A 15,199-nucleotide genomic window follows, 5' to 3' on the forward strand; every position below is an offset into this window, starting at 1 on the left:
TCAGCCCCAGTGAAGAATAACAACAACAACAACAATAATTTAATCTCCTTTTCTCCAGACTGTTATCTTTCTTTGTGTTGATATTGTGGCCTTTTTAGTTGATCATTTCATGATCCTCCTTTTTGCCCTTTTTCCTTTCTAAGTAAATCAATATTTTGGACAGTGGACGCTTGATCACATTCACTTTCATTATATTGAAATGATAAAATACTTGTAGGATTTGATCTTTTTGCATTAAGAACATGATAACAAGGATTTAGTATGTAATATTCATATTCCTAATCCTATGTCAGTTTTAGGGGTCGACTAAGCGCATTAGATTCAGGATTTAAAGATACTGGCAAGTGCCAAGAAAAATAATTTGGGAAAAGGAGGGTAAACAACCCCCTGGGATGTGTTATTTGATGTAATTATAATTCATTTCAATATTCAGTGGAGAGCAACTTGGAATGGCAAAATCCTTGGTTGTCATACAATACAGATAAAGCTGGTCGGCACTGTTGAATATGATTCCCACTCACATAGAAACAAACAGTCACAGTCTAATGTACCCTTGTTCCTATGACAGCACTTGTTTATATGTGAATGTATAAATTGACGGTAGTACAGACATGAATCATCGTTTATGTTTAAAATTATTCCCACTTATATGAATATTTGTTTTATGTTAATAAACCCAACTAGTGTCCCAGTGTTTTCTATATTCACTAAGTTGGTACTTTGTGAGTATTTCAGTAACGCAGCAGAGTTCAACAGTATGCCTCTTTTCAAAAGACACAACAAACATGGATTTGTGTTGTTCCCTTTTGTATCATTAATAATATGTGTGTGCGTGTCGGTGTTGAATGGGCGGGGTTGAATGTGTAGAAGGCGGGGTTTAATCTGTACAGGCCAATCAGAAGACTCCGTCTCCTCTCATCTCCACTCCTATTGGTTACAATCTGTCTGTGTATCATGCCGATGTTGCTTGGCTTTCTAACGGCTAGCTAGCAGCTAATATTAGTGTTGGCGATTTTCCGTCTGTTTTCCCACAATACTACCGATATCGTCAAATATTACACAAAGCGTAGCTGCCGTTGGGTATTCTGCTGTTAACGGTAAGTTTATCTCACACCAGTGACACTGACGGTTGCCAACATGCTGTTATTTACATGTTAGTTATAGCAGGCTAACGGATAGTCCAGTTGAAAAGACTTGCTGGTATTGCTAGCTAACAATAATAGAGCTAGCTAAGGGAAAGGGACAAGAACAGTCCCAGTCTAGAAAATAATTTACTTTTCGCTAATTACCTGGTTTGGTTTTATGAAGCGAGACTCTAAATCTCCGGCTTCTAGCTTGAACAGGTTACCCCACATTAGCGCATCCACAACCTCCTGTGTGTTGTGTTTTCATGGCAACGCAGTAGCCGATGCTCCTGTCTTGTATCTCTTTTAATGTTATATATAACAAGCCGACGGTCATTCGTGCCTTTGCTATTAAAACGTCCTCTTTTACGCGAAGGTGTTAACAACACTTTCCACACATCAGCAACCTCAGCGAGAGTTTCAGAGATGCTCCGATAACATGTCTTTTAACATCCAGTATTTTCACACCAATGACTGTATCACAGATAATAGGTACCAAGGGGTTTAGGCTTGTCAGACAAGTCTGTCCTGTTGTAAACAAATGACTATAATTTTTTCTGTTAATGGTATCACCGCTGTAAGAAGTGACATTTTCCCTGGGTTAACAGAAGTGAAATCAGAATCAGAAATGATGAAATTAAAATAGTTGACAGTATTTGTATTATGTTGCTGCATGAGAGGCACCGACTGGGCCTACTGCTGCTTGACAATGTATTGTATTAGTGCATCTGTACTATGTTTGATGAGAATCATTCCTCCATTGACTAATTGAAGGTGTGCTTCATTGCAGACAGTTTCACTGTGTCTGGGACGATGAATGGAAATCCTCCTTCAGGTGCGTGGAGATGACCTTCCACCCCTTTAGGAATGGTCAGAATGGGGCCAGATGTGCCCCTTCTTAATGAGTACAAGCAGGAGTTCTTCTGGAAGCGCTTCCCCCAGACAGTGTTAGGGGGTCCACGCTTCAAGTTGGGCTACTGTGCCCCACCATATGTCTATGTTAACCAGGCAGTCTTGTTCTTGACACCATGGCTTTTTGGGGGTATTGGTACTCTTCTCTGTCAGTTGCAGCTGCTTCAGGAGCTCTACGCAGCAGTGCTCTCTGGTATGCTAATGTTTGGGGCTGCAGCGGGTGTCCAGGCCCTGGCCTTGTATGCTGCTCGGAGAAGTGGCACAGTGGAGAGACTTGGAGCGCCGAACATCCTAGTTGATGAAGAGGAAGTGGAATTCACTCACTGTGTCAGCCCAGAGACAGTACGATTCATTGCCCCTGGGAAGAGGTTTGGGCTGAATGTGGTGTTGCATACAGTACTAGCTGGGGTGCTCTGTGGATTTGGAACATGGTATGTGTTCCTTGGTAGACTGACTGCTCTCTATGGCAGCATTGGTGTATCCCTGGTGGTCTTCGTCCTGAGTTGGGTGACACTATGTATAGCTGAGTATTCTCTAATTGTAAATACCGCCACAGAGACGGCCACTTTCCAGGCACAGGACACCTATGAGATCACTCCACTCACCCGACCCCTCTACATTTTTATTTTCATCGCTGTGGACTTGGCCGATAGGTGAGCAAAAACAACATAGTTGTCTGATGAACTGAGAAGTCCTCTTATAGAATAGTGCTTGCTGTCATAATAAATCTCTATATCTTGCTGTGATTTTAGGTTCTCAGGCCCTGCCCCTGAGCTCCAAGTGGCCAGCCAGGTTCTCCATGTGCTGTTCCTCTTCCTACCTCTGCTGTGGGCGCTAGGTATACTGCCTCCCCTGGATGCCCTGCTCCTCTGGGGCATGGAGCAGGCTCTTGTGTTTGGCTTAGGAGGCTCACCCATGTCTAGCAACCTAAGGTACATACTAGAACAATTAACTACAAGCTAAATTTGAACTGTAGCTAATAACTGGTTTCCACTGGTATTGACAAATGTTATTTTTCTGGCCATGCCAAGAGTTAGAAAATTTGAGTAGAAAATCTGAAAGTATTAAGCTACAAAAACAAGCAAATTATGTTTGTGATTTGACACCATTGTCTCCTGTCTGTGTCCTGAGATGAAGAGTCTTCTTGTCTTTTCATACATCTAGTATGTTGAATATATCTGTGCAGGGTAAATATTTAGATTTAAGTCTCATACTTCTCCATATTTAATTGTTTGTTGAAATTCTGGGACTACAGCTGAAATACGAGATTGAATTTTATTTATGGTCAGTATTTCACCTTAAAGTGTGATTTCATGTATAGTATTTTTCAGCTATCAAATATACAAATTGGTATGTCTAAAATATGTGTATTCATATCCTGTTGATGTTATGTGAGAAACCAGTTCTGATCAGACAGTAATAGTCCCACTGAAGTGACAAGTGTGACATTACCCTGTGTGTATGCTGTCCCACAGGCTGCTGTTGATGTTTGGTGTATCTGCCGGTGTAGCTGTGTGTAATTACTTCATCCCCTCAACACTGGGTGTGGTTCTCTTCTCCATCTCAACGGGATTTCTGCTGAGCCTGGACCTCAGCCAGGTCAGCACACTCTGCAGAGGTCCCAGGGCAGCCTTTGGGGACCGTGGATTTCACAGAGGGGGGTCGCCACCTCCTCCTCCCAGTTCTTTTGGCTGGAATCTGGGCTGCAGGGAGCTACTCCTATATTTGACCCTGCCTCTGGTGGGGATGGCAGAGGCAGGGCTGTTGCATCACTTCCTTGGTTCAACTCAAACCCAGAGCTTGGTTGCAGGACCTCAGGCTTCTGTCAGCTACCTACTCCTCATACTCTTCTGCCTCTGCTGGGCTCTCGGAGAGATCCAGGGAGCCTATGTATTTGGAGGTGTGTTCCTCAATCCCCTGTACCCAAAAGGGATGTCCAATGTACAGACTTTCAAGCAGAGGAACAGAGGATTATACATTGCTGCAGCAATCAGAAGAGTCCTGCTTTATCTTGGTGAGCTAGTTATAATGTGTATTTTAAGTCTGATGTTTTACTCCAATCTTAATAGATTTCTCAGGTGTGGAAACACCAGCTCTCTGTATGTAAATGTGTTTTTGATCCAATACATACTGTGTTTTACTTCATAGTGTCTCCATTTGCAATGATTGCTTTCCTGTCTATGGACAAATCTCTGCAGCTGCTCCACAGGGCTTCCCTCAGTGTGGGATTCACACGAGCCTTTAGAGTGGTACGTACACACTCACTCTTGTTCAGTCTTAAGTATCAACATGGACATAACATACAGAATATATTTACTACAATAAAGACATTCTTTTCAAAGTAACTCCAGGCAGATTTTAATGGGACCATTAAAAACATGTTCTTTTCTCATCTTCACCCCTTTTTTTTCCTTTAAAATTAACTGTGATTAATTCCTTAGTGTTGTTCACTTGAGATTTGTGCCTGTCATACTCAGCGTAGTGATTGCTCTGTGCAGGTGTGGCAGAGTTCAGAGGATGCTCTGCTCCAAATGGTGGTAGTGGTCTTGGTGCGGCTTGCAGCTGGAAACAACATGTTGCCAGGGTGGGACAACCTGGGAACTGGAGTTCAGCTTCTTCTGGTCAGATCAGTGTTAAATTTATTGTTTCTACCCTTTACATTATATCTGCACGGTATTAAATCTGAACTAAACGCATCATTATACATCTCAGAAATGTTTACACTATAGCTGTGAAAAGCACACAGATTTATTGACAGTGCATGGGATACCTAATTTCTGAGCCTAAACAATATAGTCTTCAACATTTACACAATAATGGGGGGGGGGGGGGGGGGCATCTTTTTAAAACTTAAATATGGATGAGTACTAAAATACACAAATATTTAAAATACACTCCACTGGTTTAAAATACACTCCATGGACTTTATTGATTAAATGTAATCAAATACACACACTTGCCACAAACTCTAGACTTTGTATTCAGTTTTATTGTTGCTGCTGTCAAGAGATGTGTTAATTAGCTGTTTATTACTTAGGTCATAGTTACGGATTGTGTTTTACAGGACTTATTTATATTGAAATGTGTCTCAAATACATTAATTAATAATACACTATTGTTCATGAATAACTAAAAAATAAAGAACAAAACTAAAAGTTGTAAAATAAAAAAGTGAATAAAGCACAAATCAATCAAACATGCTGTATATTACACAGACATCTGCTGATAAGACCTGATGGTGGCTCAGTAGATCAGTGCTCATCATGTTCGCCTGTGTGTTTCTGATTCAGGTGGGCCTCCTGATTGACAGACTGACCCAGTTCATGGCCAAGCTAAAGTTCACCCTGACTGTGTTGGTGACATCTTGGACAGAGAAAAAGCAGCGTCGTCAGTCAGCTGGAACTCTATTGGCTGTGAACGCCTCTCTATGCCCGCTGCTGCTGGCAGTAGTGACCCTCTCTGCCTTGCTCTCTGCCCCACTGCTGCCCCTTTTCACCCTGCCCATCTTCCTGGTAGGGTTCCCCAGGCCTCAGCGCAGTTGGCCAGGGCCTGTGGGTACCGCCTGTCCCTGCCCGGACTCCATCTTCTACCAGCAGATGAGCAGCAGTCTGGCCTCAGCTCTGAGGATGGCCTTTGCAAGAGGGTCACTGGGTTAGTTGTGCATGCTTGATATCTCCCCTGTGTGCAGTGTCTTCCTTTTTTTGTCAAATGTTACAAACAAACAGTGTTTACTATTTTAGCATTTATAAGATCTGTGATTCTATCTGAATTTTCTATTATAGAATATTGAGAGTGTTCGGGTATATTTTAATCCGATTTAAATAATTTTTTTTAGAAAAATCTTTTTTTTTTGTTTGAATCAAGTAATGGCTCACAATTGTTTGGTATTGTCACTAAATAACTAAAATTTTATAATTCACTATTTGGACTTGATCATTTTTTAAATTCATTAGCTCATCAATCAGATATATCAAAAGTTTCAGAGCTAGATGTCAAATCAAATCTGATATTACTCAGTGTGACTTCATTTTTTTATACACACCAGTTTATTGTTTGTTTTTTTTTTCTTTTTTACTTTAATGTGTTTTGACTTGTACTATGATTGCAGTGACTGAACTGTCCCATGGGTCAAGTAGGGACGGCATGCAGATAATAGAGCATTGAAGCATCACCTCATATGGTTTAATAGTAAGAGGAATGTTGTTGTGAGCAGCTCTGTGGAGTCGCTGGCAGTAATGTGAGCTTGTATGATTCAGTTGAGCTTCCTGTGAAGTGACCCAAAAAAAAAAAGCTCTGATCTGTATTCATTACATCCAAATGTTTCCACACCATTAACTGCGTAATACTCTTAGGCCAAACGGAGCTGCTGCTAGGATTTTGTTCTGTGCTCGATCAGGAGGGGGCAAGAGAAAAAACAGTGCAAGTAGAGAATCATTATTTATACACTGAAGATTCTTAACTGAATAAAATCGCTGAGGTAATGTCGTCACTCAGTCTTACTGTTTTTTGTTTTTTTTGTTGTTTTTTTGTGCGCTTGGGATACTATAGCTGTGATGTATAATTCAGAATAAGCACTTGTTAAGTTGATACTTGCAGTCAACAATGGCTGTTTGTAATGTTCTTTTGCTTTACTTACACTGGGGGTTGGGGAGCAGTGAGCAGGAAAGAAGTCTGCCCAGCGTGTCAATTCCCATCATGAGGAAGCGCCTGGGTCTATTCTGAGATGTAGTTATGGGACATGACATTATCCTTGAGCAGAGCAAGCACTAGTCAACTTGAAACAAAAGCCTCCATCACCTTGCCGCTGCTGTTCATCTGTGTTGAAATAAACGTCTGTCTGCTGTCTTTAGCCTCCCAAAATGAAAAGCCAGCATTGTATAAAAGGAGTGAATTTTTAGAGACTAATGGAAAGCTAAGGCCGAGAAGAGATTTAATATTTAGATCTCTGTGCAGTCAGCCAGTTAAAATAGTATCATGACCTTCCTGTACTACTGTGATGGTACACGTCTCCCTGCAGCTCATCCACTAGCCATGTTATCCACATAGTCAGCAGAGGGACACACAGCTGATGCAAAATGAAAGGGATGTGCGCCAAGACTCCCCATGTGTTGTATGATGTATATATTGTGTGTTCTTGTCCTCATTGGCCTGAATTTACAAGTCACATCTCCGACATATTAGCTACATGGATGACTGATTATTTTCTCCCCCTTTGTAGGTTCTTTAGCCCCAGGCTCTCATTTTCTGGGCCGCTTTCAGGACCGTATGGTTTGGATAATGATCCTGGAGAGAGGATACGGCTACTGTACAGTCAACATTAAGGTACTGTATCTTTAAGTTTGTGTAAGAATCACTGCATAAAGATTTACAGCAACATTTCATAATGCTGTGTGGTTTGTTACAGGGTCTGGAGCTGCAGGAGACATCTTGCCACACAGTGGAGGCACGGAGAGTGGACGAGGTGTTTGAGGCTGCTTTTGAGCGCCCCGAGCGGCTCGGCTTCACCCAGGGCTTTAACCTGCACTGGGGGAATGCCCTCACCCCTTGTGCTGCCCTTGCAGTTCGAGTCTACTCTGATGCCCGAAATGTGCTCTCTGGCATCATTGACTCTCATGACAACTTGAGGAAACTTCAGGATGATTTTCTTAAAGCATTGGTTTGGTTGCTCCTTCGATACTGTGTTCAGAAGCATAAAGGATTCCTGTGGAGCAGTGAAGAAGGGCCAGGGGTTGGAGGCAGGAAGTCCCAGTCTTCCCAGTTAGCCCAGACTGCCTGCAACCAACCACCTGAGGCTGTCATGGTGGAATCCAATGTGTCTTCTCTCAGGTTTAGACAGGACAGCTCCAGCTTGACCTCCTTTGGTGATTGGTCAGATGAGGATGACTTATTTGGACCTCAACCAGCAAGGCGGACAGTAGCGTTAGTGACTGCAGAGGTCCAGCCTGGACACACGGCGCTGCAGACAGGGGCTTCTCTGCCGGGCTCTGTGGAGATGGACAGTCTTTTTGAAAACATGGCTCTCTCTGCTTTGCAACCTCTGCAGCCTCTAGGACTGGGCATTGGGATCGGGATGCCAGCAGTAGATAAAGGCCGATCCCCAGAGGTCTTCAGAGAGAGTCCGGGCTCTGTTCCTCATCTGAACTTCAGCTGTCCTCAGTCAGAGGTATTCAACCTACCAACAGGGTGGAGGACAGCACCGTTGCTACCATCCCGCCTGCTGCAGCTCAGGCCTTTGTTTCCTGAGGACTGGTTTCGCTTTACTTTAGGGCGCTTTGGGCCTACTGTGCAGGGCGAGACCTCAGAGGACATGACTAAAGCCCTGAAGGAGGATGAAGCTTTGAAAGAACTGCATGCTCAGGTCACACTTTCATGTCTCATCTCACTGGGGGCAGAGTCTGCTTTCACTAGTCCCAGTTACGTCTACAGGCTCTATTGTGGAGATGTACCATGGACAGAAGGACTCGACTGGCTCTCCTCAAGTAAAGAACTTTACCAGCTTGCTCTTCGGGCTTTCAGGTAAAATTTACAGTCAGTGTCCAGGTTTTAGTAGTTCTGATCACTACAGCTTATTTATGCCTGAAAGAAAATTTTATATTTCATTTAATTTTGCCTCTATGTTTTTTTTACTTTCAGGTTCAGTTTCAAGCTGTTGTTTGATCAAGCTAGCCTAGGGCCCATGGAGTCCCCTGAGGAGTTGTTCAGCACCTTGGAGGAATACGAAAGAGACTGGTACATAGGCCTGGTGACAGAAAAGGGCTGGCATGACAGTGTGCTTCAGGAGAAACCTTTCCTATTCTCTCTAGGACATGACCTCGCTATGGTAATTACACTCATCAGTCCTTCTTCACGTTCTGTCTATGTTGCAAAATTTGTCTGTTGAGAATCTTTCCTACAGACTAGTCTTCAGTCATCGACATAAAATTGAGATTATTTAAAATGGCAGTTTATAGCCAATCTCAGTGAAATGTGAAGTCTTTACATTTTTATGACTGACTGTTCTTGTCCACAGGGAACCTACACAGGGCGAGTCCTGTCCCTGCAGGAGCAGCTGGTGCAGGTGGGCCGTCTGAATGGAGAGGGGGTACGAGGCCAGTGGGCAAACCTTTCCTGGGAGCTCCTGTATGCAACTAATGATGACGAGGAACGTTACAGCATACAGGCTCACCCCTTCATGCTAAGAAACTTAACTGTTCAGGCAGCCGATCCCCCTTTAGGATACCCCATTTACTCCTCACCCCCCCTCCACTTCCCTTGCCTTTGAATACAAGGACAAAACTCTGAAGAGGGTGATTTTCAATCGGTACTCCCACAGCAAAACGTCTATTTCCAAAGGTGATGGCCACTAGGAAATTTATGTGGAAACTATAGCAAAATAAAGAGAAAACTTCAATCAGTTTTGGAGTTTTACTTTTGAAGCTGTTGACTCATATGAGTTCAGAAGAGTGATGTCTGAATGGGAACCTACATTGTTTTTCAACATTAATTAGACTTTTTTTGGTGCTTCATTTTCTGCACCACAGAGGAAGAAGCAGTGGCGTCATCACTGTACTCTTGTACAAGTTGCAAAATCTAGTTAACAGATTTTAACTGACAATGCTGACTACTTCCTACAACAGCACATTCAAAAAGAAATATTCTCTTTGAACATTTGTGTCTTGAAAGAGTTGACCACTGAAACACATGGGTTTGGTGGTTTGTTTATTAATGATTGTGCTTTAAAAAAAAAGTGATTACATTTGCCCACCTCCTCTTTAGCAGACACCTGCCAAATACCTCTGATTTTATTGTACTTTTTAGATTTCACAGTTTTCAGGTGATCTCCCCTCCACGTCCACAAAAAAGGGACAAGAATTTTAATGTTTTGTTGAAGATATCAAGGATGTGCCTTGGATATGTCTTGCTGTAAGTGTAAGGTGTTTAGTGCTATTGTTTTGTTTACAATTCACTTGTTTACAATTTAGAACAAAGAGTTAAATGAATATGTCCATAGTCTCTTGTACATATTGTTGATTTTTATATGTGTAATACTGTATATACTTATAATAAAATAGCTTGGCAGAAGCAGTGTTGTTATATTTCGGTAAACAAACTTGCCAGAACAGAAAACTGATCCAAATGGCATTTTATTAACCATTCAAAAGGTTAGTGCAAGTGCTTCATTGCCATTAGTCCTTATGTGATAAATTTATATAGGTGCTGTACCAGAAGTTCACATTATCTGAAGATGCTTGTTACAAATACACAGCAGTTGTGTGCTTAAATGCTTTCCTTCTAAATGAAGGCAAAACCCTTAATGATTTAGCAGAAAAAAAAAACATATCACAATTCAGGTCAGACATTAGGATTGCAATGGACAAGTTTCCTCTTCCAGATGAGACTTTCAGGAGGTCTTGGGCTTAGTGAAGTATGCAGAGTCTGCATCCTGCAAAAGAAAATGCTAACTGTTAGCATTGATACTTGACTAGCGAGAATTTATCATTTTTACCTGAGCCTGAAAATTGTCCCTGAACCTATTGCATCCTGGTGAGATTTGTAAATCTGTGGTCACAGGATCAGGTCCCTGATATTACTTTAACTGCAATGACTTCACTGGTTAGGAATACTGTTTAACGTTAACTTGCATATACTCCAGATGGCAGTTTTATTTTGCGCCTCAAAAGAATACATCACAGACCCTACTGAAGCATAAGCATGTGACGCTCTGTCTGGCCAGTTGGAACATGACCTTTCTGCATGGCCCTCAGCTGTCACTGTCCAGCAGAGGCCACCAGACACACAAGCCAGTCAGTCAGTCAGCACCGCCGGGAAGTAGTCATGCTCACTGTCATGCCCTGGCCACCGTCTTCTTATTAGACTCAAGCAAGGTCAGCAACAGCTGAGGCCCCCCAGCTGTTAAGAGACAGCTCTGTTTTGTGTCTGGCACATTCTGGTTTATTCAAGTACTTTCAGTCCGTTCACACAGTGAGAATCCCCCAGTCCCAGTTCAAATTGAGCAAGGTCAACCTTAGAGTGCAACAGCAAGGCTGAGCATACAGAAAACATAACAAAAACATATCCTGTCAAATGTGAGCGCTTTCTGATGGTTTCTGAGTAAAGTGTGCCTTTTTAACTGACTTTGACCAGGTGTACGCGTCTTAAATAGAGAAACTTCTGCAGTAGTATGGGGAATGGTTGTAAAGGTCCTCCACACCCATGGTACAGCGCAAACATAAATTTCCACTTTTTTGGATGATTAAATCTCTCTTTCTATGACTATGTGAGCATGTGGCTACATCTCTCCTGTGTTGTAGCAGCTGTTAAGGTGAAACAAATTTATGATTCCTTCAGGTAGATGGGGGAGCTGACGCCTAGCACTGCTCCACCCCACTTTTAAGGAATAGTTTGACAGTTTGGGAAATAACCTTATATGCTTTCTTGCCAATAGATGAGAACAGAATATCATATTATTAGAGGTATTTGGTTTAAAAATCAATAAATAAATAAAATTATTTTCTTATTTGTACATGTAGCTCTCTCACAAGGACAGTATCATATACCTACCAGACCAGCTTTGAAATTCTGCACCCTTTTCCTGCCTAACATGTTCGTGATGAACCAGGCAAATGTTGGAGTGTACTGCCAGGCATAGTAAAACAGGAGGAAGGGCTGCTGTGCAATCCACATTTCCTTGACACCGTTGGCAATTCCCACCAGCATTAAACGCACACAGCGACTTGTTGGCATCTTGTGTTCCTGGTTACCAGCTGTGGCCACAGGCTTAGGTAATGGAAGGAAAAAGGGTTATTGAAACCAAACCACTGAAATAGCTACTGTCATATCACATCATAAATATCAAATACAGGTAAAATACAGGATTTTTAAATTTTATGCTAACAAATAAAAAGCATTACCTTGTTCAGCTCCTCTGTGAAGGCATTGTGGACAATCTGTGACTGCACAGGCCCCGGACATACTGTGCTGATGAGTATGTTTGGATAGTCAGTCAGCTCAGTTCGAAGAGAATTAAAGAAACCCTGTGGACAATTAAGTAATTTACTTCATATACTGAAGTACTACAACATGAAGAAGATCCAGATGAACCAGACCTGCTGAAGCCTGGTGTACAAACCAAACACAGACTTCACTAACTATGTACTTTCTAAACAAGCTGGCATTAAGTAAATCTAATTATTTGTCTGTATTTCCTTCACCTGCAGAGCATGTTTGCTGGCAGAGTATCCTGTTGCCAGGGGCGCCCCAGCGAGGCCAACCACGCTGCTGACAGTCACAATACTCCCAATTCCTCGCTGCGTCATGTGAGGTAACACCTGCTTGGTGATGGAGACTGTACCCAGGAAATTGAGCTCCATCAAAGCTTGATACACATCAACACTGGTCTCCACGCACAGAGAGCGCTGGCTTCGGCCACCGTTGTTAATTAGGATATCAATCTGAAACCGTGCCGACAAGTGGACAGAACCAGAGACAAGGAAAACAGCATGATTTGAAGTATTATTTTTTTTACCTTACAATGAATAGACAGAATACTTTGGCTTGGTCATAGTTACATCTGCACATAGTGTAATGAAAAGAGAAAAACAGGAAAGCGAAAATTTTATGGATAGAATACAATGTAAAAATAGAAATGTTCTTATTGCAATGAAAGTCATGATGAAAACAGATTGTGTTTTAAAAGAGCAATTTTAGTGGCCTTACACGTCCGAAGTATTGGATTGCAGCTTTGGTTTTTTCCTCATGCGATGTCCTCTCCAACAAATCAAGTGGAAGAACAAGAATATCTTCATCCCGGAGGTCAGAGTAATCTTGAAGAATAAATGACTAAATGAATTCAGCATCTTACAAATGAGTAAGAGTGAATGAAAATGAAACAAACTCAGGTGAAGGACTGAAACCATTACGCAATTTATTGTTGGTTTGAGAATGAAGATTAACTGCAAGAAAAGGAAGTTCACTAAGTCTTATGTCAGAGTTACTAGTGTGTTGTGAAGGAACTGAAGTTAAAGTATTTATTCTCTTACCTAAACAGTGACGTTTCACCCTATTCAGCTCCGCCTCACGTCGAGCGGACAGGATGAGACGTGACCCGCACTTTGCCAATTGGTAGACCAGCTCCTCTCCAATACCACTTGAGGCTCCAGTGACCCACACCACCAGTCCTTTCAACTTGGTCTCTGGTTAACACAAATCACAACTGTCAGCATGTCATATAGAAGCAGACATTTGTTTTGTACATTATAATTACACTAGCTCACTGTCACTCTCTACTGGCTTACTGTGTCACCTGAATACAATGGAAAATGTATGCCTTAGACAGTGTTGGACATTTACTCAAATATTGTATTATTGTGTGTTATACTTCAAATACCACTGCATTTAAGAAAAAAAACTTAACTCTAACACATTAATTAAACGACTGCTTGTAGATTAAATCCAAAACATATGGTGATAAAACAGCCCTTATAGTTTAAACTACCCAACAGCATAAAAAACTATTTGCTTCACTTTGACTCACTACAATATTAATACAGTAATAATCACATTATATAATCCAATTTACATCCCCTCACATACAGCAATTCACAATGAATTCACATCTAAAAATATTATCCTATGGGGCTCCATTAAAAAATAAAACTAGCTCCATCTTAACGAGTGATTCACACATTAAGGCAGTAGTAATAATCCTGCAGTACAATATCAAGGATGAGGACTTTTACTTTTAATACTATTAAACTTTTAAAAAAAACATAACCTATGCATTGTGATAATACTTCTACTTGAGTAAAATATCTCAAATACTCCACCACTGGGCCTTGATATGAAAACGATTTCGATCTTGTTTTTCCTCATTTGACAATACTGAGATAAAATATTTTAGGTGAACTTCACATATAAACAGTGGAATGAGACTTCTGGAGAGTTCAGAGGAGCCTTGTGTTAGCACAGTACAGTCTCGGGTCAAGCGTGAAAAGCTCATTATTATTTAATGGTTGTTGAACGGCTGTTTTACACTGTCCATCCCGGAGTAGACCCGTTGTCCCTGAACGTCCCCGTGTTTTCAGGATACATTCGCCTGTTTGTGGATAACAAACGGAACAAAACGACAGACACAAGCACAGGTTTAGTGAACTCACCTGGCCTGTGCCCTATCACACTCGCCCACAACAGAGTGAAGTCTGCATCCGCGAAAATGAAACACAGGAAGTGAATGAGAAAATAAAGTGGCATTAAACACCACAGTGCGAATACAATGCAACAGTCCATTGGTTGGAAATGAATGAGATGCACAACGCAGAGCTTATGACTTAAGTAGCCACTGTAAACAAGCTGCTACCAAAGAACTACAACCGACGAGTACGGCGTCACTTCCGTTCTCATACTTTCAAAATAAACCTCGGCGCTGATAAGCTTTTTGAAATTAAAATTCAGCACAAGATGGAGAAATTGACATTACTGTGGTCACGGAAGTAGGCTATCATCATTTTTTACTTTATCTTTGATCAACTTATATTGATTATACAGGTCACGCCTTGTAAACGACTTTAGCTTTTATTGGGTGAGATACAATTTTGGATTTCTGTTGCACCTTCAGTCATGTTATTCACATAACCTATCATTCAGAGTTTGAACTGTTGAAGGGGATTGGGGTTTTTGTTGAGTGTTGTTGTTGTGTTCATACTTCCTGCCCAGTTGAGATTGCTGAAACTGTCCTTTTTGGATAATGTTTGCTTTTTGTAAAAAATGAACTTCGACCACAACGTTTACACATGAACTTGCTTGTTCTCTAAAAGTGATCATTGTTTCGAAACTAAATTCTCTTTCAGAACAGAGATGGAAAACCAAAACAAGACAAGCTGGCCCTCACTATGTTAAAATGTGCATATTTCAAAGCATTGTGTGACCAAGAGAAAGATGAAAAAAAATTGTCCAGGGCCCCCAATGTTACAATAATGCACTGGTCAAGAAGAAGACCATGAGTGGCATGGTCACCTCACAGATTGCTCTACAGCAGAATCCAGAATATTATTATTACACAAGGCATATTCAGACCTAACTAATTAAGTGTGTGAATAACTGGTTGTCTTAAATTCATCACAAGTTGACAGTAAGTGTTTCATAGTATCACGGACAAACTGTAGGCTGCCTGTATTAAGCTTTTGTTG

General features: G+C 41.5%; 2 protein-coding genes across 3 annotated transcripts; one reads left to right on the forward strand and one right to left on the reverse strand.

The window, feature by feature from the left end:
- Positions 1–776: 776 nt before the first annotated feature.
- pcnx4 (pecanex 4) lies at positions 777–10,097 on the forward strand. Of its 2 annotated transcripts, XM_071497561.1 has the most exons (12): positions 777–1,097; positions 1,915–1,959; positions 2,593–2,689; positions 2,789–2,968; positions 3,512–4,050; positions 4,185–4,285; positions 4,535–4,657; positions 5,327–5,687; positions 7,255–7,358; positions 7,441–8,552; positions 8,670–8,856; positions 9,046–10,097. In XM_071497561.1, the coding sequence occupies exons 2-12, from the start codon at positions 1,938–1,940 to the stop codon at positions 9,295–9,297; spliced, it is 3,078 nt and encodes a 1,025-aa protein (XP_071353662.1). In that variant the 5' UTR covers positions 777–1,097; positions 1,915–1,937; the 3' UTR covers positions 9,298–10,097. The 2 variants fall into 2 exon arrangements, with proteins under 2 accessions (XP_071353662.1, XP_071353660.1); XM_071497559.1 differs by having other exon boundaries at positions 1,915–2,689.
- A 46-nt stretch (positions 10,098–10,143) lies between these two features.
- dhrs7 (dehydrogenase/reductase (SDR family) member 7) lies at positions 10,144–14,407 on the reverse strand. Its single transcript, XM_071497564.1, has 7 exons — positions 14,171–14,407; positions 13,055–13,207; positions 12,732–12,838; positions 12,227–12,466; positions 11,927–12,049; positions 11,577–11,792; positions 10,144–10,458 (listed from the first exon to the last, which is right to left on the reverse strand). The coding sequence occupies exons 1-7, from the start codon at positions 14,298–14,300 to the stop codon at positions 10,417–10,419; spliced, it is 1,011 nt and encodes a 336-aa protein (XP_071353665.1). The 5' UTR covers positions 14,301–14,407; the 3' UTR covers positions 10,144–10,416.
- Positions 14,408–15,199: the final 792 nt, after the last annotated feature.

Source organism: Trachinotus anak, unplaced genomic scaffold, assembly GCF_046630095.1.
Source record: "Trachinotus anak isolate AG129_WGS33_773 ecotype Australia unplaced genomic scaffold, CSIRO_AGI_Tana_v1 ptg000015l, whole genome shotgun sequence".
Lineage (NCBI taxonomy): Eukaryota > Metazoa > Chordata > Actinopteri > Carangiformes > Carangidae > Trachinotus > Trachinotus anak.

Excerpts from the sequence above, each read along its gene's own strand:
- pcnx4 (XM_071497559.1), top strand. The coding sequence starts at position 1,992 with ATGGTCAGAATGGGGCCAGATGTGCCCCTTCTTAATGAGTACAAGCAG. Across the intron at positions 7,359-7,440 it reads ACTGTACAGTCAACATTAAG|GGTCTGGAGCTGCAGGAGAC; the intron begins GTACTGTATCTT and ends GGTTTGTTACAG. Across the intron at positions 8,857-9,045 it reads TAGGACATGACCTCGCTATG|GGAACCTACACAGGGCGAGT; the intron begins GTAATTACACTC and ends TCTTGTCCACAG.
- dhrs7 (XM_071497564.1), bottom strand. The coding sequence starts at position 14,300 with ATGGACTGTTGCATTGTATTCGCACTGTGGTGTTTAATGCCACTTTAT. Across the intron at positions 13,208-14,170 it reads TGTGATAGGGCACAGGCCAG|AGACCAAGTTGAAAGGACTG; the intron begins GTGAGTTCACTA and ends TGTGTTAACCAG. Across the intron at positions 10,459-11,576 it reads AGAATTTCAAAGCTGGTCTG|GATGCAGACTCTGCATACTT; the intron begins GTAGGTATATGA and ends TTTCTTTTGCAG.